Source organism: Puma concolor, chromosome A2 (genome assembly GCF_028749965.1).
Source record: "Puma concolor isolate L17-30 chromosome A2, mPumCon1.1.hap2, whole genome shotgun sequence".
Classification (NCBI taxonomy): Eukaryota; Metazoa; Chordata; class Mammalia; order Carnivora; family Felidae; genus Puma; species Puma concolor.
Genome location: NC_141668.1, coordinates 25,533,140 through 25,559,908, shown reverse-complemented (window position 1 = coordinate 25,559,908; position 26,769 = coordinate 25,533,140). Strand labels below are relative to the sequence as shown.

The 26,769-nt window shown below is 48.7% G+C and overlaps 3 protein-coding genes across 3 annotated transcripts in view; 1 reads left to right on the top strand and 2 right to left on the bottom strand.

The window, feature by feature from the left end:
* The window catches only part of ZNF800 (zinc finger protein 800), a 194,044-nt gene extending 192,711 nt beyond the window's left edge, over nucleotides 1-1,333 (bottom strand). The window contains exon 1 of the mRNA XM_086691059.1: nucleotides 1,198-1,333. The gene's annotated coding sequence lies outside the window, so the exon portion shown is untranslated. The remainder of the gene's footprint in view (nucleotides 1-1,197) is intronic.
* Nucleotides 1,237-8,991, top strand: FSCN3 (fascin actin-bundling protein 3). Its single transcript, XM_025929968.2, has 7 exons — nucleotides 1,237-1,709; nucleotides 2,763-3,459; nucleotides 3,777-3,895; nucleotides 5,451-5,610; nucleotides 6,082-6,252; nucleotides 6,582-6,787; nucleotides 8,879-8,991. Exons 1-6 carry the CDS (start codon nucleotides 1,569-1,571, stop codon nucleotides 6,785-6,787), a joined length of 1,494 nt encoding a protein of 497 aa, XP_025785753.1. The 5' UTR covers nucleotides 1,237-1,568; the 3' UTR covers nucleotides 8,879-8,991.
* A 4,095-nt stretch (nucleotides 8,992-13,086) lies between these two features.
* PAX4 (paired box 4) lies at nucleotides 13,087-17,379 on the bottom strand. The gene is made up of 10 exons (XM_086683349.1): nucleotides 17,367-17,379; nucleotides 16,851-16,981; nucleotides 16,345-16,560; nucleotides 15,989-16,064; nucleotides 15,257-15,382; nucleotides 14,950-15,032; nucleotides 14,522-14,591; nucleotides 13,997-14,052; nucleotides 13,607-13,745; nucleotides 13,087-13,277 (listed from the first exon to the last, which is right to left on the bottom strand). Exons 1-10 carry the CDS (start codon nucleotides 17,377-17,379, stop codon nucleotides 13,087-13,089), a joined length of 1,101 nt encoding a protein of 366 aa, XP_086539475.1.
* Nucleotides 17,380-26,769: the final 9,390 nt, after the last annotated feature.

Here is a 26,769-nt window from a genome sequence, read left to right as displayed (position 1 = left end):
TGACAGGGGGAGGCTCAAAACGCTAAGGCTGCACAGCCAACCCCTTCCCCCAGCGCGCACACACACATCGCTGCCTTCCCCTAGCTCAGCCTCTCCCTCCTTGTTCTTGAGGATACAGTACTTCGGGGGTTCCAGTGGAGGAAATTCCACTCCCTTCCCGATTCCAGGGGGCCTTTGCTGAGGATAACAGGCTCTACCTCATGATTCTATAAATCACACACTTCCTGTTCCTCTCTATCTCCTAGCTACCTAGAGCAGTGGCTCTTCATGGTTACTGTGCACATTAAAATTCAGGGGGAGGGGATATTTATTAAAAAGAGGGTCCCGAGATAACCTTTAGAAAATATGATTCATCAGGACCAGTGTGAAGCCCAAGAATATGCATCTTAAAAATTACCCAGGTGATTCTGTCACCCGTAGTCTATTAGCCTTTTTCTGTAAAACATTGATAGGGCCTTGCAAATTACAGTTCCTCACCTTGCACTGGAACTCTTTCTACCTGGGAAGACAACCCTGCCCTCTACTCCCCTATTCCCACCGCGGGGAATAAGAAAGCATATGAGTGGAACCAGGAGTGTGGGCTATTCTCCAAATGTGGTTTACTCTGCCCGTTCTTTGAATCCCAGCAAAGCTTAAGCAAAAACCACCATCACCACCATTATTTCCTCTTGCCTTTCTCCTTTGATGTTGTTAATTCCCCCTTGTTCTTCACTGATTTTCTCCATGAGCTTTGTAGGAAATGAGCCCTGTAGGGGCTTTCCCTACAGAGGAAATGGCCATTGGCCAACAGAAACCCTTTGAGGGCAAGGGCTCATATCCTCAGGGCCAGCACTCACTGGCTGCCCAGCAGCAATGCGGCTGGGGATTATGAGGAAGATGCCCAGTGCTCTCCCCATCTAGGGCATTTTCCTTACCCTGCTCTAAGCCAGCCCTTTCTGATTAATATGAGTAATTTGATCCTTGATGGTTATCTGTGTAGGGTTTCCTCACACTTCCTGAAAAGCACCTTCTGAGACATTTTGGCCTTATCCTCCCAAGGGCTGTAAAAGTTAATCGATTTTTCTTGGATATCTTGAACTTTAAAAACACTTGAGTCCCAAGGGAGCCAAGCAGAACTCATTTCGGAGGGTGGAAAGAGGTTGGTTTTTACCCTGCCATTAAAATGAGGAACAGGCATGAAGAAGGAGAAGGACTTGCCTGTAGTCATGGGCTATCACTGGTACAGGCCAAAGTTCTGATGCCCAGTCTTCGTTCAGCCGACCTCGGTGCCTGGAGTGATGTGAGGAGATTAATGCCCAAGGCCCTAGACCCACTTCCTCTGGGCTGTAGATTGACAATGCTGTGCCAGTGCCCTTTCCCCACTATGGATAAGAGGCAGCCCTCACAGTCACAATGCTCCCGGGTCACAGAGGCGCTGGGCCCTAGCCCAGCCTCTGCCTGAGAAGTTCCCTCTGGGAACGTCTTCTGGTGGGTACTACAGGCCTGATTCTAGGCCCTATGGCCTGTGGAACCGCACCACTGGGGGGAAGGCTGGGCCGGACAGAGTCATCACGTGTGGTGCCGGCCCCATGGATGACGTGGAGTGGACGCAAAGCCCCAAGCCTGAGGAGCTAAGGGTTGGGCTCATCAGCTGGGCAGGATCCTACCTCACTTATGAGACGTATAAGAATATAGTCACTGCTACTGCGAGGGGTTTGGGCCGGAGACAGGTAACAAAGCAAACCTGTACTGGAGCCATTTTTCCCAATGGCCAAGCTCTCATGAGCGTATGCGTGTGTCCATGTGTCTGTGTGCGCACACGCGGTGGTGGCAGGGGTACACGCTCAGCCTAATCATCTTCCCAGCCTTTGACATTGTCAGGCTGAGAGCCTCCTACCCCAGGCTTTTGGTCACAGGTCTCCACTGCTCCCTCTCCCCCTCTCTAAACCTGTTCCGACAGACAAAGCGTTAGCCCTTCCTTCCTAGTCTTCCCTGGCTGCTCTCTTCCTTCCATCCCAATACAGAGTGGTTGCGTCATCACAAAGAGGCCAGATAACAGCCCAGGCTGGAAGACAAAATTGTGGGCGTCCAAGGGAAGTTGGACAAGTGGAGTGACGGCAAGGCCTATGATTCTGTTCTGGCTGTAGTTCAGGGATGGGGTACTCTACAAGCATAGGAGAGCTCATTTTAGAAAGGGGTATAGGCAGCCCTGCAACAGTACAACAGAGTGAGGCAGTAGCAAGGTCCTTGTTTAGAACAGGGTTGATCACAGCTGAACCAGACAACTGCATCTCAACTGTGTGTGTTCCCATCCTTATCCCTGGAGCCTGGACCCACCTGTAAGAGGTCTTGCTCTTCTCCTGCCATGCTGGCGAGGTGGGCTTTGGGGATGGGAGTGTGGCTAGTGTGCTCTCCAGGGGCAACAGTGAGGAAGAGGAAAGTAACATTGAAACCAAAACACTTCTTGGAAAATTAGGTATTGAAGGAAGCCACCAAGTAAGAGAGAGGGAAGTTTACCTTCTGGTAGCTGGAAGAAGTAAGCATTTAGAGCTTCTCTTGGGATCTTGAGAAGCGCTCTGATTCCAGGAATAGAGGCCCCCTGAAATCTTTTGATCACTGTTGGATGAGAGGGTGGAAGAGCTGACCGCAAGGAGGCTGATGGGGAGGAGAAGGTGGTTGGTCCCAAGGAAGGTTCTAGGGTGATGCCAGGGGTGATGGTGGTAGGGCTCCCTGGCCTAGTCATGTGGCAGTACTGATTTCCTTCTTCCTCCCAATGCCTCTAGACCTGGGAGATCTTGGTGAGCAATCAACACGACGCACAGGCTGTTGTACGACTAAGGAGCTTTCAGGGCCTCTACCTCCTATGCGAGGCAGATGGCAGTCTATCCTATGGCCGGCCAAGGACCAGCCACCATGGATGCTTCCTACTGCGTTTCCACCGCAATGGCAAGTGGACTCTCCAGTGCATTATTAGTGGTCGTTATCTGGAGTCTGATGGTGAAGATGTGTTCTGCAACTCCAGGGTCCTCTCAGCTTACCACATGTGGACCCCCCGGCCAGCTCTGCATGTCCATGTGATCCTCTACAGCCCCATTAACCACTGCTATGCCCGGGCTGACCCTACCACGGGCCGCGTCTGGGTGGATGCGCCAGTGCCCTGCCTGGAGGAATGTGGCTTCCTGTTGCATTTCCAAGATGGATGCTACCACCTGGAGACCTCAACACACTTCTTCTTGTCCCACTTAGACCGGCTGGCCCCCCAACCCTCATCACAGACAGCTTTTCACATGCAAGTGCGACCTGGAGGGCTCGTGGCACTGAGCGATGGAGAAGGAGGCATACTGTATCCACAGGGCACACGTCTGCTCCTGGGCCTGGGCTCCAGTCCCCATAGGGGTGAGGAGTGGTTCATCCTACAGCGCTGTCCGACGTGGGTCAGCCTCAGGTCAAAGACTCGGAAGTTCCTCTCCATCATCTATGGCAAGTGCTGGGTTCAACACTGCTGTGGAGGGAGGGAGAGCTGGCTGCTGAAAAGAGAAAAATATGTTTGGGATCAGCAAAGATTTTTGAATGTGCTGGGATCCCAAGAAGATCTCTTGTGCCATGGAGCAGGGTGATAAGGCCAGGGTCATGGGCTTTAGGGGAAAGTAGCCTGGGTCTTTCCAAGCTCCTATGGTCCAGAAGGGGATGAAAGCTGAGGGGGGCAAACAGAGGGAACCCCAGCCATAAATCGTGGAGGAGGGGCTGACACTGAGGGTGAGACCAGACTCTCCCTCTGACATATTCTTTCTCTGCAGATGTTGAGGTGTATGCTGCCTCTGAGCACGTAACCCCAATGTCCTTGTTCCAGTTTGAATGTGACAACGAGAGCCTCACCCTGCAGCTTCGTGCAGCAAATGGCTGCTACCTAGCCCAGGTAAGACCTTGGCCTTCTGAGCAAGAGAACCCTTGATCCCTGAGTTCTCTCATTCTAGACATACTTTTTCCTTCTTCAAGGCAAGTGACTAGGTGCTGAAGTGAACAATGGAGGCCCATATCAATTTTCAACCAATGGGCCCAATTTTATCCAATAGGGCCTCTTAAAAAAAATTTACTTTCTTGAGGCAGAATTTATTTACAATAGAATGTACCACTTTTAAGCATACAATAAGTTTTGACAAATATATATATACCTATGCAAGTATGCCACAATCACAAGTTAGAGAATATTTCTATCTCCACAGAAATTCCCTCTTTTCCCTTTTATGTATTCTGTCACTATAGATTAGATTTGTCTATTCTAGAATTTCATATAAATGGAATCGCATGGGGTTGCAGTATGTATTCTTCCATCAGCATAACGTTTGTGAGATTCATGATCTGTGTACCACTGGTTTGTTCCTTTTTATTGCTGAGTAGTGTTCCATACTAGCACTCATAAACACAAACGTAATTTGCTTATCCATTTGCTTGTCGATGAACCCTTGAGTTGTTTCCAGTGTGGGCTATTATGAATAAAGTTACTATGAACATCTGTGTACAAGTTTTTTTGTGGGCCTGTATTTTTAGTTATCTTAAGGCAAGTACCTAGCAGTCGAAATACTGGGTCACGTGATCAACGTGCATTTATATTTTTAAGAAAATGTTAGTTTTTGAAAGGGAGTATGCAATTTTACATTCTTGCCAGTAATGTATGAGGGTTCTAATTACTCCACATCCTTATCGTGATGTCTGTCTTTTTAATTTTAGCCACTCTAGTAGGTATGTAGTGACATCTTACTGTGGCTTTAATTTGCATCTCCCTTATAATTAATAATGTTGAGTATCTTTTCATGTGCTTACTGGCCATTTGTAGATCTTCTCTGTGAGGTGTCTGTTCACATCTTTTGCCCATCTGTCACTGGGTTGCTTATCTTATTATTGAGTTTTGAGAGTTCTTTCTATGTTCTGAAGTCAAGTTCTTTGCCAAATATATGTGTTGTGTTTCCTCCCAGTCTGTGGCTTGCCTTTTCATTTGCTTACAAGTGTCTTTTGAGCAGCAAGTTTTTAATTTTGATGAGGTACCAATTTCTCCATTTATAAATGGTTAGTGAGTTTTCATCCCAATAAATCACTGCCTGTCCCAAAGTTACAAAGAATTTCCCGTGTCTTCTTGTAGACATTTTATTGTTTGGCTTTCATTTTTATGTCTATGATCCATTTTGAAATGATTTTGGAGTCTGGGCTGAGGACTATTTCTCTCCATATGGATATCCAGGTCCCTTTTTAATAATGGGCTCTGGGAAATAGCAAACTGGGGAAGTGGAAGAGCTAAGGCCACAACACGTTTTCCAAAAAGGATGGGAAAGCATAAAGCATACCCTCCCAGGGTAGGGAGAATGAAGAAAGCTAGTGGGTGGTATGTGGGAAAGGGTCTAGGAATAGAAACGCTGGGAAGAAAGCTGAGATTTTCAGTCCTTGTTTCCCCTCTCTGCTCCCTATCATCTCTCCAGAGGCACCACAGGACAGTGGTAGCTAATGGGCACCCAATGGAGTCTGGCACCTTCTTCCACATGCACTGGAACTGCGGCAGGATTATCCTGCAGGCTCCCAATGGACGCTTCTTGGGCATCATAGACAATGGCCTGCTGATGGCCAAAGCCACCATTCCAGGTAAGCACAACAGCCTTCCTGCCAGGTTATTCCAAGTCAGAGATGCTTTCAGAGGGAGCTGAGATATGACAGAAAGAGCACTGGAGTTGGAGCCAGAAGATTTGGGTCTGTATATTTGCTGAGTCACTGATTTTTTGTCATCACTTGGGCAAACCACTTCTTTGAGCCTCAGTTTCATTGGCTCCATTATCAATGGAAGTGATATCCAACCTGCCTGCCTCACAGGATTATCGTGAGGATTAAATAGGCTCACACATCTCAAAGGAAGGAAGAACATCAACATTTCTCGGGTTCCACAAGTGCTTTCACAAACATTTCATAAGCACCTAGCATACAATCCAGCACATAGTAGGTGTTCAAAAATTGTTAAAGTATTGACAACACCTTACAATTAGGGCCCCTCTTCCTGCTTCTATCGGTGAAGACATCTAGAAGCAGCTCATCCAGATAACTCCTTTCTGTTTCTTTTAGGCCCAAATGAGGAATTTGGGATTCGATTAGCTAACCGTCCCTTCCTCGTATTGCGAGGTCGTTATGGGTATGTGGGCACCTCATCAGAACACGACCTAATGAAGTGCAATATGGATCAGCCTGACTGCATTCACCTGCTGCCTTGCCACCAAGGCATCTACCACTTCCAGGGTGAGGAGCTCCTCTTCATCCCTGGGGTCAGAGTCTAGCCCTGCCTTGGCCCCAACTCAGACTTCAGGGCCTGCTGCTCAGACCCTACTCACCATAAAAGGAGAAACAGAGTTTCTGTTTGTTTTCACACTTCAAGACCCCCCCCCCCCCCAAGAATGGGTCGGCCGAACAAAACCCAGCCCTCCTGTATTTCCATAAGGGGACCTGCCAACACAGGCAGGGTAGGGTAGTCAGGGAGGGTTGGCATGCTTCCCAGGAGCCTCCTCAGGCTGTACTGTTGGAGAACTTTGTCCTGAATAGGGCACTGACCTGAGCTCTTCCCTCCTCAGCACAGGGTGGATCCTTCTGGTCAATAACGTCCTTTGGCACCTTTCGCCCTTGGGGAAAGTTCGCTCTCAACTTCTGTATAGAGCTTCATGGGAGCAACTTGCTCACAGTACTGGCACCCAATGGCTTCTACATGCGATCCGACCGAAGCGGCACCCTGTTGGCAGACAGCGAGGAGATTACCAAAGAGTGTATTTGGGAATTTTAGGTAAGACAAAATGGGCAAGGACCTGGAGATGGGGGAGCAGGAACTGAGGGGCAAGAAAGGAAGGGAGGTGGGTGAGAGTGAGACCAAAACACCTCCCCTGGGCTGACGTCTGTCCCACAACTTGATCAAGGCCAGACATTTGTTCCAGATATGTGCTTTTCCTCTTAGGGCTTCTAAACCCAGCCTTGCTAGAGAAAGGAGGGCAATCAGATCTAGATTTCTCACTATTATGCCACACTGACACGAGTGTGCAAGCAAACTTGCAGGGGACAAAATTGGGTGTACTCGTGTGTGTTTATCTTCCTTTGTTAAGATGCAGTTTTGTCCCATGTTTCGGGGAGACAGGTAACTCTGAGGGTATGCTTTCTATCCCATGCACTTTCTATCCCTACACCCTTGGATCCCTGGAGTGCTAATGGCTCCCAAATATTCATCTGCAGCCTTGACCCTCCTCCCGAACTCTACCTTCATCTCTTTCCAACTTCCTGATGGGCACTTGACTTGACTTTGTCATGCTATCCCCTCAGAATCAGCCGACTCACCCTCCCCTCCCCTCCCCTCCAAAGATGATCCTTCCTGCCCTCCCCATGGCCATCTAGGGCATGGCTGCCCTCTCAGATGCTTCTGGATCAAGACCTCAGCACCATGTCTCCTTCCTCCCTTTCATTCCCTTTACCAAACCCTGAAAATTCTTGGGTACTCCCTTAACTATGCCTCTTGAGGGCTTACTCTTTCTTAACTACCTTGGGTACCTTTGGTTCCAGGCTTGTCACCAAAAGCCTTCACCGCAGTAACCCCCCGCCCCAGCAGCACTCCCCTGCCTCAGGTCCATCCTATTCAATCTCCTCTCCACACCAAGTTTGCTTTCCTAAGGTGCTGCCTCCAATCCATCATTCCCTGTTCACACCTCTTCAGGACGTTTCACTGCTCTTAGCCCCGTTTCTTCATAGCTGACCTCGCTTTCTCAACTTGGAAAGTTATGAGGATGTTGTAGGAAGAAGAACTTTGGTTTTTGTATCATATAAACCTGGAACTTTAGGGAAATTGCTTTAACATTTCTAGGCCTTGGTTTCCTTATCTGTGAAGTGAGAATAATATCTACTTCATAGGGTGGTATGACGGTCAAGTGACAATATGAATCTGGATATAGACCCCTAATACATGTTCACTCCCTTCTTCCATTTTCTTTTTTTTTTTTTTTTAATTTTTTTTTTCAACGTTTATTTATTTTTTGGGACAGAGAGAGACAGAGCATGAATGGGGGAGGGGCAGAGAGAGAGGGAGACACAGAATCGGAAACAGGCTCCAGGCTCTGAGCCATCAGCCCAGAGCCTGACGCAGGGCTCGAACTCACGGACCGCGAGATCGTGACCTGGCTGAAGTCGGACGCTTAACCGACTGCGCCACCCAGGCGCCCCCCTTCTTCCATTTTCTACCAGTTTTCTACACAAATCCTTTACTATGGCCAAACTGGATGAAATGACACTGGGCTTGTTTACTTATCTGTTACGTGAAGGGTTTTGATTTAACTAAATTTCTCAGGCTCCTCCCAGCCTGACATTCCAATAGACAGTGTATCATAGTGGTTAAGAGCTCATTTTTGGACTCAGAACTGGGTTCTGATAAAATTAGATTTTTATCAGTTTAACTTGTTGTTTGACCATGGAAAAATGAACCTCACAAAGCCTATTCCTTGTGGATAAAATGGGAATATAATATCTATCTCCTGGGATTGTTGTGTTATGTGAGATAATGATTATAAAATGCTCAGTAAACAGCCTGGCACCTAGCGCATTCTACTCTATCAGAAGTCTTCCCCAATCCTGTTGAATTCTTAGTAAATCTTTTCTGTTGAATTTAGTATCCCTTTGAACTCTGATGCTATTTTTATGCCATTAATATGATTTTAAAAATAAGTTTTACTGTCTTTTCCTATCAATTAACTTCACATGCATCTATGTGATCCCTCATCAAGAATGGAACAAATCATTTTATTGTCTCTTTTCACAGATGGTCTTACCAGATTTTTCTTAAAAGCCTAAGCTCAGCAAATGACTGACTGCAGCTTTCTATTTCCTCTTCCCTTCCCAGGTCAATGGGATGCTACCTACAGAAATCCAAATCCTCTAGGAGAAACTACTACGCTAAACACAAGAGGAACCCCAGAGTCCAAATCCATGAGAATATCTGTTACACAACTTTCCCTACCCAGTTTAGCAAAACACCTGTTTCGAGTGACAATACATCACAAAAGGCCACCCCCAAGACCCTGGTGTGCATCTGACTCAGTACAGAATAGGGGTCTGGATATGGGTGGAGACTGAGGCCCCAGACCACTCCAAGTTCTATCCAGAAGAGGCGGCACCAAATGGTAACCAGTTCTTACAATGATCTTCCCCATTCCCACCAGAATCGCTAGACTTTTTCCAGTGATTCCATAAGGAGCCAGTTTTGCCCTGAAGGATTAAGAATCCAGATATGATTAGCTGTCCTTTTGGTTTTGAAAGAATGATTACTAATCCTATGGGCACAGGGCAATGGTAATAACACCTTATGCTGGTGTAGCATACTCCCTCAGCACCACCCTGGAGGTTTACCAACTATCCCACCTTATCATTACCTTTGATCTCATCAGTTGGGCAAGACAGGTACTTTCCCCATCACTGCCCACCTTTTACAGGGAGCTGAAGTGATTTGCCCAAGGTCCCACGACTGGGGTTTCTGACTCAATTTCCTCAACTAGAATGGACTGTAACGTCCACTACTCTTTCATCAAAACAGAGTTTCCAAAATGACCATCGTTCTTGTACTGTCTGTATAACTTTGGCCTTCATCTACCTACCATATGCTCTATCAATGTCTTTATTGACATAGACTCTTAAGTACTTTTATTTAGAAAGGAATATTTTAATCACTGTCATAAAATGGAAGACCAGAATCACTTGCCATAAATAGAAAGTGACCTTAAAAATAAATACAATCAGGGCCACCTGAGTGGCTCAGTCAGTTAAGCACCTGACTCTTAACTTTGGCTCAGGTCATGGTCTCACAGTTCGTGAGATCAAACCCTGTATTGGGTTCTGTGCTGTGGGCACAGAGCCTGCTTGGGATTCTCGCTCTCTCTCTCTCTCTCTCTCTCTCTCCTCCTATCTCTGCCCCTCCCCTGCTCATGCTCTCTCTCTCTCTCTCACAAATATAATTAAATAAATAAATAAATACAAAATGATTCTCAAATCCTAGTTAGATTTCCCTCCCCTGTCCGAGGCTCAGAACCTGTGTTTCCCTTTCCCTCTGTTAAAAAAAAAAAAAAGGGGGCAGGTGGGCAGGGCGCCTGGGTGGTTCAGTCAGTTGAGCATCCAGCTTTGGCCCAGGTCATGATCTCACGGGCTCTGTGCTGACAGCTCAGAGCCTGGAACCTGTTTCAGATTCTGTGTCTCCCTCTCTCTCTGCTCCTCCCCTGCTCATGCTCTGTCTCTCTCGCTCTCTCAAAGATAAATCAACATTAAAAACAAAAAGATTAACAACTGTTATAGAGGCACTAAATACTAGGACCAAAATGAAAGCTTCTGTTTGATGCAATCAAATTAAATTGAAAGGGAGTTGAAAGGTGAATAATTTTCTCATTTCTGACTCACTATTATTTAAATTTTTTTTAACGTTTATTTATTTTTGAGACAGAGAGAGACAGAGCATGAACGGGGGAGGGGCAGAGAGAGAGGGAGACACAGAATCAGAAGCAGGCTCCAGGCTCCGAGCCGTCAGCCCAGAGCCCGACACTGGGCTCGAACTCACGGACCACGAGATCGTGACCTGAGCTGAAGTCGGACGCCCAACCAACTGAGCCACCCAGGTGCCCCATCTGACTCACCCTTATTTTTTTTTTTTTAATTTTTTTTTTCAACGTTTTTATTTATTTTTGGGACAGAGAGAGACAGAGCATGAACGGGGGAGGGGCAGAGAGAGAGGGAGACACAGAATCGGAAACAGGCTCCAGGCTCTGAGCCATCAGTCCAGAGCCTGACGCGGGGCTCGAACTCACGGACCGCGAGATCGTGACCTGGCTGAAGCCGGACACTTAACCGACTGCGCCACCCAGGTGCCCCGGACTCACCCTTATTTAAAGCAGTGTCTACATGCCTCCTAAAATGTTCTCAAATACCAACAGTGATGCCTGACCCCCACTTTGGGGGAATTGCACCACACTATAATGAGTGCCTGGTTTTTAAATCTGTTGAGAAAAGAAGCTAAAACCACAACATGAGAGAGGTTCCATCTGCACAGAGAAAAGTGACCTCAGGTTTTTGTAAGTATGTTTCTCCTCAAGAGATATAAAAGAATTTTGTAAAAATTTTAATATAATAAGTGAAGCTTGAGAACGCTAGAGACTAGGGCATTTCTTTCCCAGAGAACTTTAAGAACAGGCCAAAGATATGGAGTGGAATACACTCTTCAGAGAGATAGGACCTCGGGGGTCATTTAAGGCAGGATCTCTTCCTCATCATTCCATAAACACATGTACAAACTCAGATGCATGGGTATGCGTGTGCATGGAGGCACACACACACCCCACTCATAGTCTCTTAGGGCCCACTCCCCCCAGGTGGCCATCCATCCTCCGCTTGATCGTGCTTGGCCATGGGGCCTCAGCTGACAGCTCCCTCCACTGCTGACATCAGTCCTGTAGTTGAATGAATGGCTTGTTCGCAGACTGTGCCATGCAGATTGTCTTCCCACAAAACCTTACCCATTTACCTAGGCCGTCTGTCAGCAGGGCAGAGGCAGGGTATGCTCCGTCCCCCTTGGAATTTCATTCTAGAGCTGTGCAGTCCCATAGAACGTTTTGTGCTGATGGAAATGTTCTGTAATGTTTACTGTCTGATACGGCAGCCAGGGGACACATGTGACCTTTGGGCATTTGATATGTAGCTAGTGGGAATGAGGAGTTGGGGTGTTCATTTTACACAAATTTTTGAAATGTTTTGTTTTTGAGAGAGAGAGACAAAGAGAGAGAGCAAGCAGGGGAGAGGCAGAGAGAGAGAGGGAGACACAGAATCTGAAGCAGGCTGCAGGCTCTCAGCTGTCAGCACAGAGCCCAACCCAGGGCTTCAGATTAGTGACCCATGAGATCATGGCCTGAGCCAAAGTCAGTTGCTTAACCGACTGAGCCACCCAGGTGCCCCAGCATTTTACTTAATTTTAGTCACATTACAATAGCCACACGTGGTTGGTGGCTACTTATTGCAGAGCACAGCTCTAGAGTGTTTGATGAAGATAGCTTCTGGATGAGTAGCACTCCCAGATGAGAGAAAACAAACGTGCCCCCACTCCTTTTATTCCGCTTTGTGCCATCAGCCATTATCAGTCCATGCCCCTGCTCTTCAAAAGGGAAAGAATTTGGATATTATTCTTCACAATATCCCATTCTTCACCCCATTCTCCCCATATTCCCCCTCTTTCTCTACATACCAAGGCTTCCCAGGGGGAGCCAGATTTTTTTTTTTTTTTTTTTGCAGAGAGACAAAACTGAGAAGATGTGAAACTTACTGCCAAGAAGTTGCAAGCAAACATGCCCCAGGGGGGTGTATAAAGGGACAGAGTATGAAAGATGGCATTTCCACTCTGCTGCTTTGCAAAAAATACACATGCAATTAAGGAAGTAATGTCTATTTCCTTAGATTAAGGAATTACTGTATATTGTAGTTATGTAAAAGTCCCTTATTTTTGGAGATACCTGTTGGGACTTAAAAGTGACATGCCATGATGTACTATCAGTGTGTGTGTGGGCACAATATGAGTGCGTGAGTGTCCACACTAATATAGATACATATCTACATACATATGTAGATATACACCCAGGTAGATGAATATATAGATTAGACAGATTGGGTAGATAGTTCCATAAACATATAGATAAATTAAAAAGATGGCAGCTAGATACATACATAGTTACATACATAAAGAGATCATACAGATAGATAGATTGGAAGATAGGAAGATAAAAGACAGCTAGCTAGCTAGCTAGATATAGAGCAAATTATATCATTGTTAAAAGTAGGGGTGGGAGTATGAATGTTCATGGGAAAAACACAAACAGGAAGTACTGCTAATTAAAAAAATGCTTTTATTCCTGCCAACTAGAGGCCATTTAAGGCCAGCGTGAGTGGGCACGGCTTTCCCAGCCCCTCCAAACAGGTGCCGCATAGAAGGGGCAGCGAGACAGGACCAGACCGGGTCCACAGATGAGGAGAAAGAGTCACAGGAAGGAAGAGGAACCAGTAATCTGCTTGGGCAGGATGATATTAGATCCTCCCCACCCCATCTCCTTTCCACTCTGGCCCTCCTCCCTCATTCCAGGCCTTGCAGGGGTGGGGAGCTGGACCACAGCAAGGCCGCAGGGGCACCAACACTGGCCACGGAGGCAGTGGAAGGAAGGGTAAGGATGGCAAAGCACTACTGAATCCAGGGAGCTCAGCTGCAGGAGGCAGGTGGCCTGCAGAGACAAAAAGAGGGTGAGTTTGGGTTTGTTGCTGTCACCCCACCCCTCAAAGTCACTGGTGGGGAGAGGGACAGATATCAGTTCTCTACCCTGGATATATACACTCACATCCCAATCCAACCCCCTTTTCCTTCTACATCTGTCAGTGGAAATATAGACTCAGCGGGTGTTAGCATCTAACCTTGTAGGCCATGGAAGGAATGAAGAAAGCTGTATCAATGTTCCCTTGGTGACCCCAACTGGAGATCCATGCCCTCTTGCGGGTCAAGGAGTAAGCCTTCCCCACACCCTGCAGGAGTGAGGCCTGGCCTGTGGATTCTTACCCCAGCAGGGCTTGAGAGAGGCTTGGGGTGGGTTGTCACTCAGACACCTGTCCGGTGCTGTCCCCCAGCACAGCTGATAGCAGGAGGGACCCAAGGATTCCAGGGCAGGCAGGACTGCTGAAGACACACTCCCAGGGGGCTGCCACGAAAAGTAAGAGGAGACCCTCAGTTGTTAGTGATGCCTCCTATTTAGCAGAACTGGGGCCCCAAGGCTGCCCCCATGCCTCCAACTGTCTCCTGCACAACTCTAGAGGGCACCATTCACGTAGTAGACTGTGAGCATGGTGCTTTCTGAAATGTGAATTGTAGGAACCAGGAGCAGTCAGGAATTGGGAGAAGCAGTGAGCCCTTGTCTTCCCAGTTCACAAACTCCCCTCTCTTCCTGGATACCTGTGCAGAGATGATCCCAGGGGAGGCATTGGGCACAGTTGGTACATGGGAAGCACCTACAAGGTGAGAGTAGATCCACTCAGAAGGAGGAATATGTTTGGGGAGCGGGGAGTAGCGGGGAGGTTCTAAGAAAGATGGCAACTTCTGGCAGGGATGGGAGGAGATGGATGCTATAACCCTAAACTGCCTTCCTCCCCAAGGCAGGCCCTTGGGAGACTGGGGAAGAAGGATTAAATGTCAGGGATGGTAAACGGGGCAGTGCAGACCTAAAGAGCAGAGACTCTGAATGCTGAGCATCTAACACAGAATCTGGCACATGGAAGATGCCAAGTAAATGTTTAGTGGATGGATGGATGGATGGATGGATGGATGGATGGATGGATAGTGGAGGGACAGACAGGTGGGTGGGTGGGTGGATGGATAGGTGAGTGGATGGATGCATGGATAGATCCATGCACGCATGGATGCATGGAAGGATGGGTGGGTAGATGAGTGGATGGAAGGATGGATGTGCAGGAAAATTACCTGGAATCTGCATTTCCCACTTGAGCTTCTCTTGTCGGCGCCATTTGGCTCTTCGGTTGGAAAACCAGACCTGAAGGAGAGCAGAACGGTGTAGCTGGCTGTGCCCTTCGCTACCTGGCACCTACTGCTCTCATCACATGTTTCTGGTCTGGACCCAGAGCACAGACCCTTCCTCAGACCTGATGTCCCTCCTCCCTGCTCTGGCCTTTGTTCTCTGTCCCCCTCCTCACTTCAAAGGCTTGGAGTGGGGAAGAGAAGAGAGGAATCGGCAGAAGGAGAACAAGGAGGGTCTTGTGTCTGACTTTTTTCTACAAACGAATCTCTTTCCACCTTTTCCCTGCCATCTGCCCCTCACCAGAACCCAAAACCACTTCAGCACAGTCTTTGTTCTTGCGTTTTGTGCACCTTGTGTGGCAGAGTTCACTCACCCTCACCGTGTCCTCAGGCAGAGAGGTGGCAGCGGCCAGCTTTCCACGGGCCACCGAATCAGGATACTGCCCACGCTGGAACTCTGCAGAGATCGAGGCTCAAGTAGTAAGGTCACAGGGAGAGGAGCAAGGCATGGATCTCCCCCTCAGGCCCCATTCCCACCTGCTATGACCCTAAACTACCCTCCTCCTTAAGGTAAGGCCACCCACAGCCTCCGCTTCTCAGCCTTTGCCCACAGGCCACAGGGCCGTTGGCCTGTGTCACACCAAGCACCCTTTCACCTGCTGTCTGACCCAGCCCTGGCACCTTTCTCCAGAGCCTCAGCTTGGCCTGGGGAGAAGATGGTCCGATTCCGGTGGCCAGTCCCTGGGTGGGGACCCCGAGGAACCTCACAGCCACTGCGGGGAGTGTGAGGAACTGGAGTCAAAACATCTGTAAAGGGGGACAGTGGCTTGTAGCGGTTTGTGATGCTTCTTCTCATCAGATGGGGTTCCCAAGGCCCTGGGGCTATGGATAAGGGACAACATGGATATAAGAGCAGAGCCATGCTCATAGGGCATTCACAGTTTCTTGGAGGTTACTAAAGGGGCACTTAGTGGGAGGCACTCCCAATGCCATGGTTGAGTGCATGCTTCGTGTTTGGGGAAACAGCAGCAAGGTTGGCCCAGGTTTGCATGATTCCACAGAATGTGAAGAGCACTCTGAGAGGCTGTGCATGAGGCATAGGGAGGGTGTGGGAGGTCCAGCCCTGCCTCTTCCTTGGCAGATCCTGTGAACCTAGGGGCCAGAGGACCTGAATTCTGTCACAGGACCTGCCAACAACTAGCTGGTAACCCTGGGTAGGCCATTCCTCTTCTCTAAGCTTCAGTTCTTTTCTGCCAGGAGAGAGCAATACTCCTTGCCAGGCCCTCCTTATTGTCTTGTTGTCAGTGAGGGTGATCCAAGAAAGAACAAGAAAGGGCTTTGCCAACTGTAAGATGCTTATGTTTGCTCTGATCATTCCTGTAAAATGCTTACGTTTGCAGCTCCAAGACCCACCTGGTGACCTGAGCTGTGCCCAGGGCTGTTGGTGGTCCTCCTGTAGTGCCCGCAGGACTCGGTTGATGGAAGAGACCTGGGGGTGTCAGGGTGTTGAGAGGGGAGGTGGTGCACAGACCCAGGGTTGTAACCTGAGGATGTTTCCCCAGTAGCCTTTCTCTCCTCCGTCCTGGCCCACACATCTTTCCCAGGGAAGCCTCCTTTCTTCTCTCCTATCTCGCCACTCCCACTTTACAGAAGGGGGCCCAGCAACCCTGCCCTGCCAGGCTGGAATGGCCTCATTGCCAAGTAAGAAGGGATCTTCTTCCCAGACGGCCTGTTCACCAGCCTTGGTGCAGGGAGGGGAGGGCACTTACACTGGGAGTCTTGTCCTGGGTGCAAAGCCCTTCAGCACAGAGCTGGCGTTGGATCTCCCAGGCAAAGAGGGCAGGGCGCTCACCCTTCAGCTGGGCAATTCGAGCCACCACAGAGGGTGTGGCCAGTCGGGGTTTGCTTCCCCCAATCCCCTTGGGCTCCAAGACACCTGTGCGGTAGTAACGCGCTAGGATCTTGCTCACACAGCCATTGGAGACCTGGGTCAGATAAGAAGCAAGGACAGGTAAGGCATGATGGGCAGAGGGTGAGTGTCCCTAGGGCAGCAGGAGGCTCCAAGGCAAAGTGAGACTTAATGGACCAGGCTGCAGAGTTAAGAATTCAGCCTCACCTTTGGGAGCCTGAAGCTCCCCATCCCAGGCCCCAAGAGGGTCTTCTAGGAAGTAGCCCAAGCCTCGAAAGCCCTCAGAGTCTGCAACAGCCTCAGACTTGCCTTAAGAGGGTGCTTTGTTCCTGCTTCTTGTCCCCATCACCTGGTAAAGCATACTACCTTAAGGCTCCGTGAGATGTCGCAGGGCCGCATCCCACTGACTGCCAGCCGAACAATCTGCTGCCGGGTGTCCAGGGGCAGGGGCCGGCCGTTCACAAAAAGCCCCCCCAGCTGATTCACACTGCTGGTCCCTGGACATGAGAAGGAGGCATCCACACATCTCCCCTCTCCCCGGCCCACCTGTGGCAAGGAGGACCCTCTTGGGGAGGGTTACTCAGGCCCCTCAAGTCTGGTTTCCCACCACACAGAAAGTCCTCTCCCCAGGGGACTGCTCCCCTTCTGCTCCCAGGGTCCCCCAGCTCTCACTTTCTTTGGGAGGTGGCTCATAGTTGAGTCTTTGCTTTGGGGCCATTTGCACTGACCCCACTGATCTAAGGGAAGCAGGGTGTGACTGAACCAAACTCCCCCAGAACACTGGCCAAGGGCATGGAAACCATGTGGATGAAAGCAGGGCCCTGAGATATACCTTCCCTTCTTGCACCAACCTGTTCTTCCCACTTCTCCCAGGTGTCTTACCATCCTGTGGCATGTTCCAGGCTGACACTTCTCACAGAAGGGCAGGAACTGGGAAGACTGCGGCGAGGGGTTCCTCCTGGGAGCTCCTTCTCTGGTCTTGGAGCTCGGTCTACAATGATTGAGGTTATTTGGGTGAAATCTCTTGCTCAGAACCATCTTGGGTTCTAGTGTTTTGTGATAGAGGGCCACGTTTCTAAAATTTGCCAGAAGGTTGGCTGAGAAAATCCAAATTCTCTTTACTTATGCCCTTCTGTGATGAACTAATACATCACAGGGCCAGCAGAGGACTGGATCTTTCTGGATGACCTGATAAGGGCCTGGAGGGTGAGAGGGTTCTCACTTCTCACACATTCATTATAAGAATTCAGGGAGGTGGAAAAGGATTATGCTCCCAAACGCTCATGCCTTTCCCTTTTGCAAATGGACACCTGTTGTCTCTGATCCCTCAAAAGCCTTCTCAGCACTTGGGCCTCCTAAGTTCAGTCTCAATAGGGTCAAAACCCAAACCTTAGAATATTCTGTCTAGCCAGAAGAGGGCAATCAGTGACCAAAGATCCCAATTGCCTTGGTCTGAGGTTAGAGACCAGGTTCAAGACTCTGCCTTCACTATCAGGAAGCTATTAAGGTTAGTTTCTCCAAACCACCAACCAGAAAGCTTTCCTCAGAAAACTTCCCCTGGGAGGTCTTGCTCCTGACTCTTTTTGTACTCTCCAGGGACCTCTGGGGAAACACAGGGGCTCCGTTCCCCGCCCCCCCCCCCCCCCCCCCGCCCTGGGGAATTGAGGTTCTGGTTCCACCCACTGGAAGTATTGACGAACAAGCATGAATTCCTGGCTTCTCTCAGAAGACACATATCCTGGCATCTTCTAACCTGCTGGGGTTGTTGTTCTTATTAACTCTGGAGAGTTCTAGATCTCACAGAGAAGGAGCTTCACTCTCAGAGACCAATTCCTTGGGATCAGACACTCACTCGTTGAACTAACACTTATGGAAAGCATGTTGAAGGCAGAGAGCAAGGAATAGGAGAGAGCTGCATGGTGACACAATACATTGTGAGCACAGGAGAGTCTCTGAGCAGCAAGGGACGCTTTGTCTCTCTTGCTTTCCTCAGCAAGTAACAGGAGTTGAAACCACCTCTTTTCATGCCTGGAACCCTGGCAGGGCTAGAGGTCACCCCAGGAAATAGCTTGTGCATAGAACTTTCCTGTAATAACTATGCCATCTTGGCTCAGTTAACTAATCTGCAATTATTTGCTGAATAAAGTATTAACCATCAGCACATTGCTGGTTGTTCAGGATGAAGGGAGTGAAAAGAAAGGAACAAGGGTTTTGCCCTCCAAGAGATTACAGTGCAGCCGGGAAGAGGAGAGAAGCACAGGGGGGAAACAGGGAACTCACAGATTATGGCATCCAGAGCCGCTTTTCAACTCGGTGGCTGAATTGGCTTTTACTCACTCCTCTCCAGACAGGTAGAGGCACATTCCCCTTTGAGCTCTCATCTTTCCAGAAAGTCAGGAAAGAAGGCAGAGATCTTTCCAAAAAGAAAGCCGAGGCACGGATCGGCATTCCCACAAATCAGGGACCACCCAGGGAACAAAACTCAAGGAGGGTTAGTTAGAAGCCAGTCCCTCACCAGAAGACAACATTTCCAACTCCTCATCGTGGGGCTCTTTCTCTGCCCCCAACCCTGCTTCCCATAGGTGCGATTGCCAGCTAAGCAATGGAGAGAGGAGAGTCAAGAATGCAAAGGGCTCTGTCGGGGCAGTGGGATATGGGAGCTCAGGATACCAGCCAAGCCTTTGAAATGACTGTGTGCCCTCTAAGTGACCAGAGCTCAGAGGAGGAGTGGGGACTCAGGTTCCACATCCAAACTTAAATCCACATCCAACCTTTCCCAACAGCCACCCACTCCTTCCCAGCACTCATAATAACTTGTCTGGGAAAAGAACTGATGCTCACAAGTTGGAAAAGCAGGGTAGGAGTTGGAGAGGCAGGAAGGCGCTAGGCTGCAAAGACAGAAGGGGAGAGAAGTTGGCTTGGTCACACAAAGACATGGAGACAGCATGGGAGGCAGAGCAGACAATGAGCCTGTAGGTGAGCTACCTGTGTGGAGGCAATGAGGTGGGTGCTTCAGTGGGAGGGTCTCAGTCTCCTGTGCTGGGCTCCTGAGACCCCTGCAGGTTCCAGGGGTGATGGTGGTCTGGTCCTAGTAACAGCCTCCACTCTGCTCCTGCTTCAGTCCTGCCAGGGGGTCCAGAGCTACAGAGAGCCCGTGCTCAGGAACAGAGGGCGGCCTTCTGGGAGCAGCCAGTGATGTCACAGGCCATGAGCAGAGGAGAGAGGAGGAGGGAGGTGTGCATGGGGCTGACAGACACCGGCCCCGAGGCAGAGCAAACCACAGCCACTGACCCATTCTGTCCTTCCATGGGAAGTCCTCAGAGCCCATCTTGTGTCTACCTGCCACCATAAAGCAGGGACAGAGCCATCTTCCATGCAGGCCCCCCTGGACCCAGAGTGCACCCACTCAGGGGCCAGTACTCCTGAAGGGAATGGAGAATATGGAGATGGGGGAATTTCAGACTATATCCTCAAGGCTTGGAATGCACAGAAGCCCAAAGGTGACTTCCAGAACCACAGACAGCTTCCCAGCCAGAATGCACACGCCAGGGGTCTGGGATCAACTCCTGGGTCTTGTGTGTATTACTAGCAAAGATAAATGGGTATATAGACTGATACCGAATACTGGCCAAGTTGACCTCTAACTCTCTGAGAGAACGATGGTACATGTAGAAAAGCACGTGTCACACAGCACCAGCTCTCTCCAGAGAGCATCTTCACCAATGCTCCAATTGGCTCCTTGACTGAGGTGACACCAAGGGTGAATTTTTGCCTAGAAATAGGGGGACCCTCGACTAGAACCCTGGCAACAGTGGTGATGGTAATGAGCCTCTAAGGGTAGTTAGGATGCAAGTGGGGTGTTTATGAGGAGGAATGCAGCTTGGTTTTTATTCTCTCCATCTCTAGATGTCAGCAGGCTCCATTCTACCAGGGATTTGGTGCTATTAAACTCTATGTTATAAATGACACTCCTGTTTCCACAGAGGACACCAAAGGTTATCTGGATCATTGTTGGGGTGGGGGAAACCAGTAGTTGGCTAGGTGGTTCTTCTGGAGTGGGATGCTGCAGGTGAAAGAAACACAGCCCTAGCAATGGAAGCTTCATGGCCACCATAGTTTTGGGCAGATCCTTCATGAAGGAATCAACATGGGAAGTCCTTTGGGTCCATTCCATACCTTGGATTCTGTGAAACCCTCTCAGAAGTCAGGCTGAAAGTAAGTAGGGTGTAGGGCAATAAGAGTAGCCCCAGAGGGTGGAAGAATGGATTTCGCTGGCCAGTGCTCTGGTTTTGGGGAGGAATGGGGTGGGTTGTTGTACATTCAGCTTGATCCTAGGATTGAGAACACTTGTTCTCAAAACAGGGCCAAATGTGTCACAGAAATGGATTTTCTGTCTTACCTCCATTTGTACTCCCCTCCTCTTCAGCCTCTTTCAGCACCCTCAGGCTGGCCTAGAGCCCCTGGCCATGGGGGAGACTGTAGCACGTGACTTTTGCATCGTGGGTAGGACAGCACATACTCTAGTGCCCATAGAGCCCATTCAATCTCTGGGCAGCTGGGTCGGCTGCTCACTCTACTCAGCCATGCCTGGGTGAGAGAGGGTCCCATGGAAGTCCTGCCCTTAGTCCTCCTTTTCTGCCTCATCCCTTCCCCCCACATCTGCCCCTGATCTGGGGGCACAAGTCTCCAGGTCCTGACCCGCTATTCTCACAGACAGCTGCATGAGGGTGGAGATAGGGGTATCAGGGGGAGAAGGGACAAGCCCTGGCAGATGGTGGTGGCAGCGATTTCCCCCATAAACTACCCTCCCCCCCCCCACCTTTACAACATGCTCTTGGGTCTGAACAAACAGAGTCTTTCGACCCAGAGATGATGAGGGGAGGGAAAAGAGAGGAAGGGCCCTGGCAGGGGGGCCTAGCCTGCCCAAAGGCTCAGCCACTCAGCCCTCTGCCCAGCGCACCAGACTGTTTGAGGAGCAAATATCTGCCCTCACCGTCTGACTCTCTCAACCTCCCCCACCAGGTTTGGGGCTAATTGTCCCTCATTAGCTAGGACCAGGCTGCTACCAGCCCCCGCCATCTGCTCGAAATTATACATTAACTCAGAGGTCTTGCCACCCGCCAGCCAGGCTGTGCGCCCCTCTCCAGGCCACCCGTGGCCATTCCAGCCTGTCCCTCACCCTGATGCAGAGCCCCAACTGCTGGCTTCTTCTGCCCTCAGGACCTCTGAGTATAAAGCCCAGTGGCTGTGGGAAAAGATCTGTCCTCAGGAGAGGTGGTAGGAAGTCCCCTGCCCTCCTCGAGGGGCCAGAAGACAAGACAGGCTCGTGCGTAAAGCTGGAGAGGGCAGGGCGCAGCCAGTGCGGAGTCCGGGGCAGGCGGGCGGCTTTGGTCTGACGCCTCACCGGGGGTTTCTGGCACTCACGGGGGGAGGTGACACCGATTCCAGGCTGTTTCCACCCCTCTCTGTGGCATCTGTTAGTAGGCTGTGGGGTTCTGTCTCGCATCTTCCCTCTCTCCAGCAAGCACCATCTCATACCAACCCTCAGCTTTCCAGAGCGCACTGTTAACCGCCACCTCTCCAAAATCCCTCTCTGGCAGCGCTTGCCTCCTGGTTTAAGGTCACTAGTTTCCTTGCTACAAAAACATGGGGAATCTTCAAGTGCTCTGGATATTCCTAGGCTTGACATTGAATTTGCAACCCCTCCTCACCCTCAAAACTCGATGTAGTCATCCTGCTCTCCCCACCCAGACCCTGCCCTTTTTCGCTCAGTTTCTAGAACGCTGACTATCTGGCTCCCTCCCTCCCAATGCGCCTGGGAGGCAGTGAAGAGCCCGTCCTCCCAACTGTGGCTTTGAACTGGGGCACAGAAAATGCCCCCCTTGCCCAACCTCCTTTTTACCATGAGCCCCTAGCTTCTGAGCTCAACCCTTCCCCATGTTTCTCTCAGGACTGGGCTTCGCTGGGTAGGGTGGGGAATCTGCACTCCCCTGGAGAGAGCCGGAGAGTTCAAACGTTAGAACCAAGTGCCCAGGGAGGCCAGGCAAGGAAACCCACGGGGACGTGAAGGGCAGGCGACGAAGAGCCCAGCCCAGAGCCACCGGGACCAGCACTGCGCGCGCCTCAGACCCCAGCCGACCGGGGCGGTCAGACAATGCTCTGCGCGCAGCCTGTGGAGTGCGTGCTCGGGTCCGCATGCGCACCAGCCCTGCCGGTGAGGAAGGGCACCAGCCCTGGGGAAGGCGCTGCGCTCGGGCTGGGCCTTCACACCCACCCAGTAACCTGAAATCCAGTCTGTTCCCAGGAGACCGGCAGCTCCGTGCTCCCCAAAGCTTCCCTCCTCCCTCCCCTCCTCCCCCCCCCCCCCCCCCCCCCCCCGCCCCAGGTTGCAAGGGGTAGGGGATCTGGGAAGGCAGAATAGCAGTCCAGGGTTTTAAGTACACTTGATAACCTTTATGTTTTTAGAGCAGTCCTAGATTTACAGAGAGCTTTCAAAGATAATACAGAGAGTCCTCATATACCTCACACCCAGGTTCCCTGATTATTAATATCTTACATTAATATTGTATATTTGTGGTAATTAATAAACCAACACTGATATGTTATTATTAGCTAAAACCTATTCTGTATTCAGATTTCCTCAGGTTTTCCCCTTTCCGGGAGCCATCCAGGACCCCACTTTACATTTACCTGCCATGTATCCTTGGGCTTCTCTTGGCTGTGACAGTTTCTGTTTCTTTTCTTGTTTTTGGTAACTTTGAAAATTTTGTAGAACTTCTTTCCATTGGGATTTGTCTGATTTTTTTTTTTTTTTTTGAGAGAGAGAGAGGGTGTGCACATGGGTGTGTGCAAGTTGGGGAGAGGGGGAGAGAGGCAGAAGGGCAGAGGGAGAGAGAGCGCGCACGCGCGCACTCGAAATTCCCAAGCAGCCTCTTTGTTCAGCACAGAGCCTGTTGCGGGCTCTACCCCAGGACTCTGGGATCATGACCTGAGCTGAACTGGACTACCCAGGAGTCCCTAATGTTTTCCTAATGGTTACACTGGGCTTATGAGTTTTGAGGAAGACCAAAAAAGGTAAGTGCCATTCTCATCACATTATGGTAAGGGTACATGTTGTCAGGGGCTCCCGGGTGGCTCAGTCGGTTAAGCTTCCGACTTTGGCTCAGGTCATGATCTTGCAGTTTGTGGGTTCAAGCCCCGCGTCGGGCTCTGTACTAACAGCTCAGAGCCTGGAGCCTGCTTCAGATTCTGTGTCTTCCTCTCTCTGCCCCTCCCCCTCCTCCCCCTCCCCTGCTTGTGCTCTGTCTCTCCCCCCTCTCAAAAATAAATTTTTTAAATTTTTTAAAAAAGGGTACATGCTGTCAAATGACAGCTCTCTGTTGATGTTGACCTTGATCACCTGGCTGAGGTAGCGTTTGTCAGGTGTCTCCACTGAAGTTACTCATGTGTCTCCTTTCCGTACAGTGCTTTTCTGAAGAAAGTCCTCACACTTGAGGGGGGAGTTATGTTTTCAGCTCAAGGGTGGAGTATCTACATAAATCGTTGGGATTTCTGCTGCCCAGGAAATTTCTCTCTTACCTCCCATTTATTTATTCAATAATTTCTTTATATCAATATGGATTTGTGGATAATTATTTTATTCTTTGCATTATAATCCAGCATACTACTTTATTTTGTTGCTCAAATTGTTCCAACTTTGGCCATTAGGAGCTCTTTCAGTTTGACCCCTGTATCCCTTTGGCATAGCCCCATTATTGTGGAGTTTGGTTTTTATCTCGAGCCTCTGTGTGTTTCCTTACTTTTTGGTGCTGGAAGAGGATCCAGGCTTATCTTGTATATTTCCTGCCCCAGGGCTAGACTCAGCCATTTCTCCAGGAATCCTGGCACCTTTTGTTGAAGAATGGCATGAGAAATAAAGATCTGGTACTAGATAACGTTTGCTGCTATTGGGGTGTCAGTGTTTCGAGGTTCTCTCAGGTGACAGAGCAGAGAAATAGATGTGCGAGGACTAACCAGTGTCTATAGACATGTCTATAAATAGTTCTATATGTAACCATTTGAATCTATATTAAACTACACGCGTTTAACTAAATGTGATGTCTCCAGCTCTGATCCATTATTACATGGATCCTCCCCTCCTAGTTTCTGTGAACTCTTGCATAATATTGATGTACAACTTACTTTCTGTTCGTCTTACAGACTCCACTCATTTCCAAAGATACTTAAATCAGCACCTTTTCCCCCACTCCCTTCATTGAAGCTGTTCCACACATTTGCAATACAGTTAGATTATTTTGTCACATTCTGGATTTCGTCTTAGGAGCCCCTGACTTCTACATAATTTTTTAAAAGTTTGCATACATTAAGGTTCACTCTTTGTGCTAGAAAGTCCTATAGTATGTGATAAATGCATACTGTTATGTATCCACAAGTACAGTTATTGTACAGAGTAGTTTCACCACCCTAAGAAATCCTCAGTGCTCCACCTATTCGACCCTCCTCCCTGCCCCCAAGCCCCTGGCAACCACTGATCTTTTTACTATCACTATAGTTTTGCCTTTCCTAGAATGCCATGTAAGGGAGCCATGCAGTATATAGCCTTTTCAGACTGGCTTCTTTAACTTAGCAATATGCATTTAAGTTTCCACCATGTCTTTTCACCGCTTGATAGCTTATTTTTTAGTGCTGAATAATGTTCCACTGTCTATATATACCACAGTTTCTCTATCCATTCACCTATTGAAGGACATCTTGGTTGCTTTCAAGATTTGGCAATTATGACTGAAGCTGCTACAAACATCTATGTGCAGGGTTTTGTGTGGACGTAAACTTTTAGCTCCTTTTGGTAAATAACAGGGAGCACAATTGCCTGACCATATAGTAAGAGTAGTTTTGTAAGTAGCTGCCAAACTGCCTTCCGAAGTGGCTGTACCATTTTGCATCCCGCCAACAATGACCGAGTTTTTGTTGCTCTGTGTCTTTTCTAACGTTTGGTGTTGTCAGTGGTCCAGAGCTTGGCAATTCTGTGTCGTGGTATCTCATTATTGTTTTAATTTGCATTTCCCTGATGACCTGTGATGTGCATTATCTTGTCATATGCTTATTTGCCGTCTGCGTATATTTTTTGGTGGGGGGAGGGGTCTGTTAAGGTCTTTGGCCCATTTTTTCATCAGATTGTCTCTTATTGTTGAGTTTTAAGTGTTCTTTGGATATTTTGGATAATGGTCCTTTATCAGATGTGTCTTTGGCAAATATTTTCTAACAGTTTGTGGCTTATCTTCTAATTTTTTGACATTGTCAAAATTTACGATGTTGTTGACAATAAAATTGAAAATTTTATTTTCAATTGTAATAAAATCCAGTTTATCAATTATTTCTTTTGTGGATCGTATTTTAGATGTTGTATCTAAAAATATATCACCATACTTATAGACTTCATTTTTTTTAGAGCAGTTTTAAGTTCACAGCAAAATTAAGAGGAAGGCACAGGAATTTCCTGCAGACCCCCTACCCTCCACAAGGCATAGCCTCCCCTATTTTCAGTATCCCCCATTTGTTACAACTGAGGAACCTAAGCTGTAGATTGTGTGGACATTCTTTATCAGGTTGAAGTAGTTTCTCTGTAATCCTAGTTTCCTGAGAGTTTTTATCATGAATGGATTTTGTTAAATGCTTTTTCTACGTCAGTTGGTACAACTTTTTTTATTCTTTAGCCTACTGATGTGGTGGATCATATTGATTAATCTTTAAAATGTTGAACCAGCTTTGCATACCTGGAATAAATCCACTTGGTCACGGTGTACAATTCTTTTTATACATTATTGGGTTCAGTTTGCTGATATTTTGTTGAGGATATGTTAATAAGACATATTGGTCTTCAGTTTTCCTTTCTTTTATGTCTTTATCTCCTTGGGTATTAGGGTAATTAATGTTGGTCTCATACATTGAGTTAGGAGGTGTTCCCTCAGATAGCCAACTTTGAGAATGAAGGTATAGTCTGTCAAGCGGATGTAACTCAGGCTGAAAGAGACACACAAAGCTCGTCTCCTGTAAGTGCATCCAGGGCAGTTCGACTCAGTAATTAACAGTGGGACCTTTATATCCATCAAACCTCAATTCCTATTGTATCCCTGCTATGTTAACGGCATGATCTTGGACCAATTCACTGTTAATTTAACCTATGATTATTGAATACCTACTATGTGCCAGACACTGGGGATAGTGGCAGGGAATAGTCAGAGAAAGACCCTTACCATGTGATTTCACTCATATGTGGAATTTAAGA

Bases quoted from the DNA above. Each gene is read 5' to 3' on its own strand.
- FSCN3 (XM_025929968.2), top strand. From the start codon at position 1,569: ATGGATGACGTGGAGTGGACGCAAAGCCCCAAGCCTGAGGAGCTAAGG. The intron at 1,710-2,762 runs GTAACAAAGCAA...CAATGCCTCTAG, and splicing joins GGGGTTTGGGCCGGAGACAG to ACCTGGGAGATCTTGGTGAG. The intron at 3,460-3,776 runs GCAAGTGCTGGG...CTTTCTCTGCAG, and splicing joins GTTCCTCTCCATCATCTATG to ATGTTGAGGTGTATGCTGCC.
- PAX4 (XM_086683349.1), bottom strand. The intron at 14,592-14,949 runs GTGAGTGAACTC...GCTCTCCTTCAG, and splicing joins TGCCTGAGGACACGGTGAGG to GTCTGGTTTTCCAACCGAAG. The intron at 13,278-13,606 runs GTAAGAATCCAC...TTGTCTCTGCAG, and splicing joins CTCTCTCAAGCCCTGCTGGG to GCCACCTGCCTCCTGCAGCT.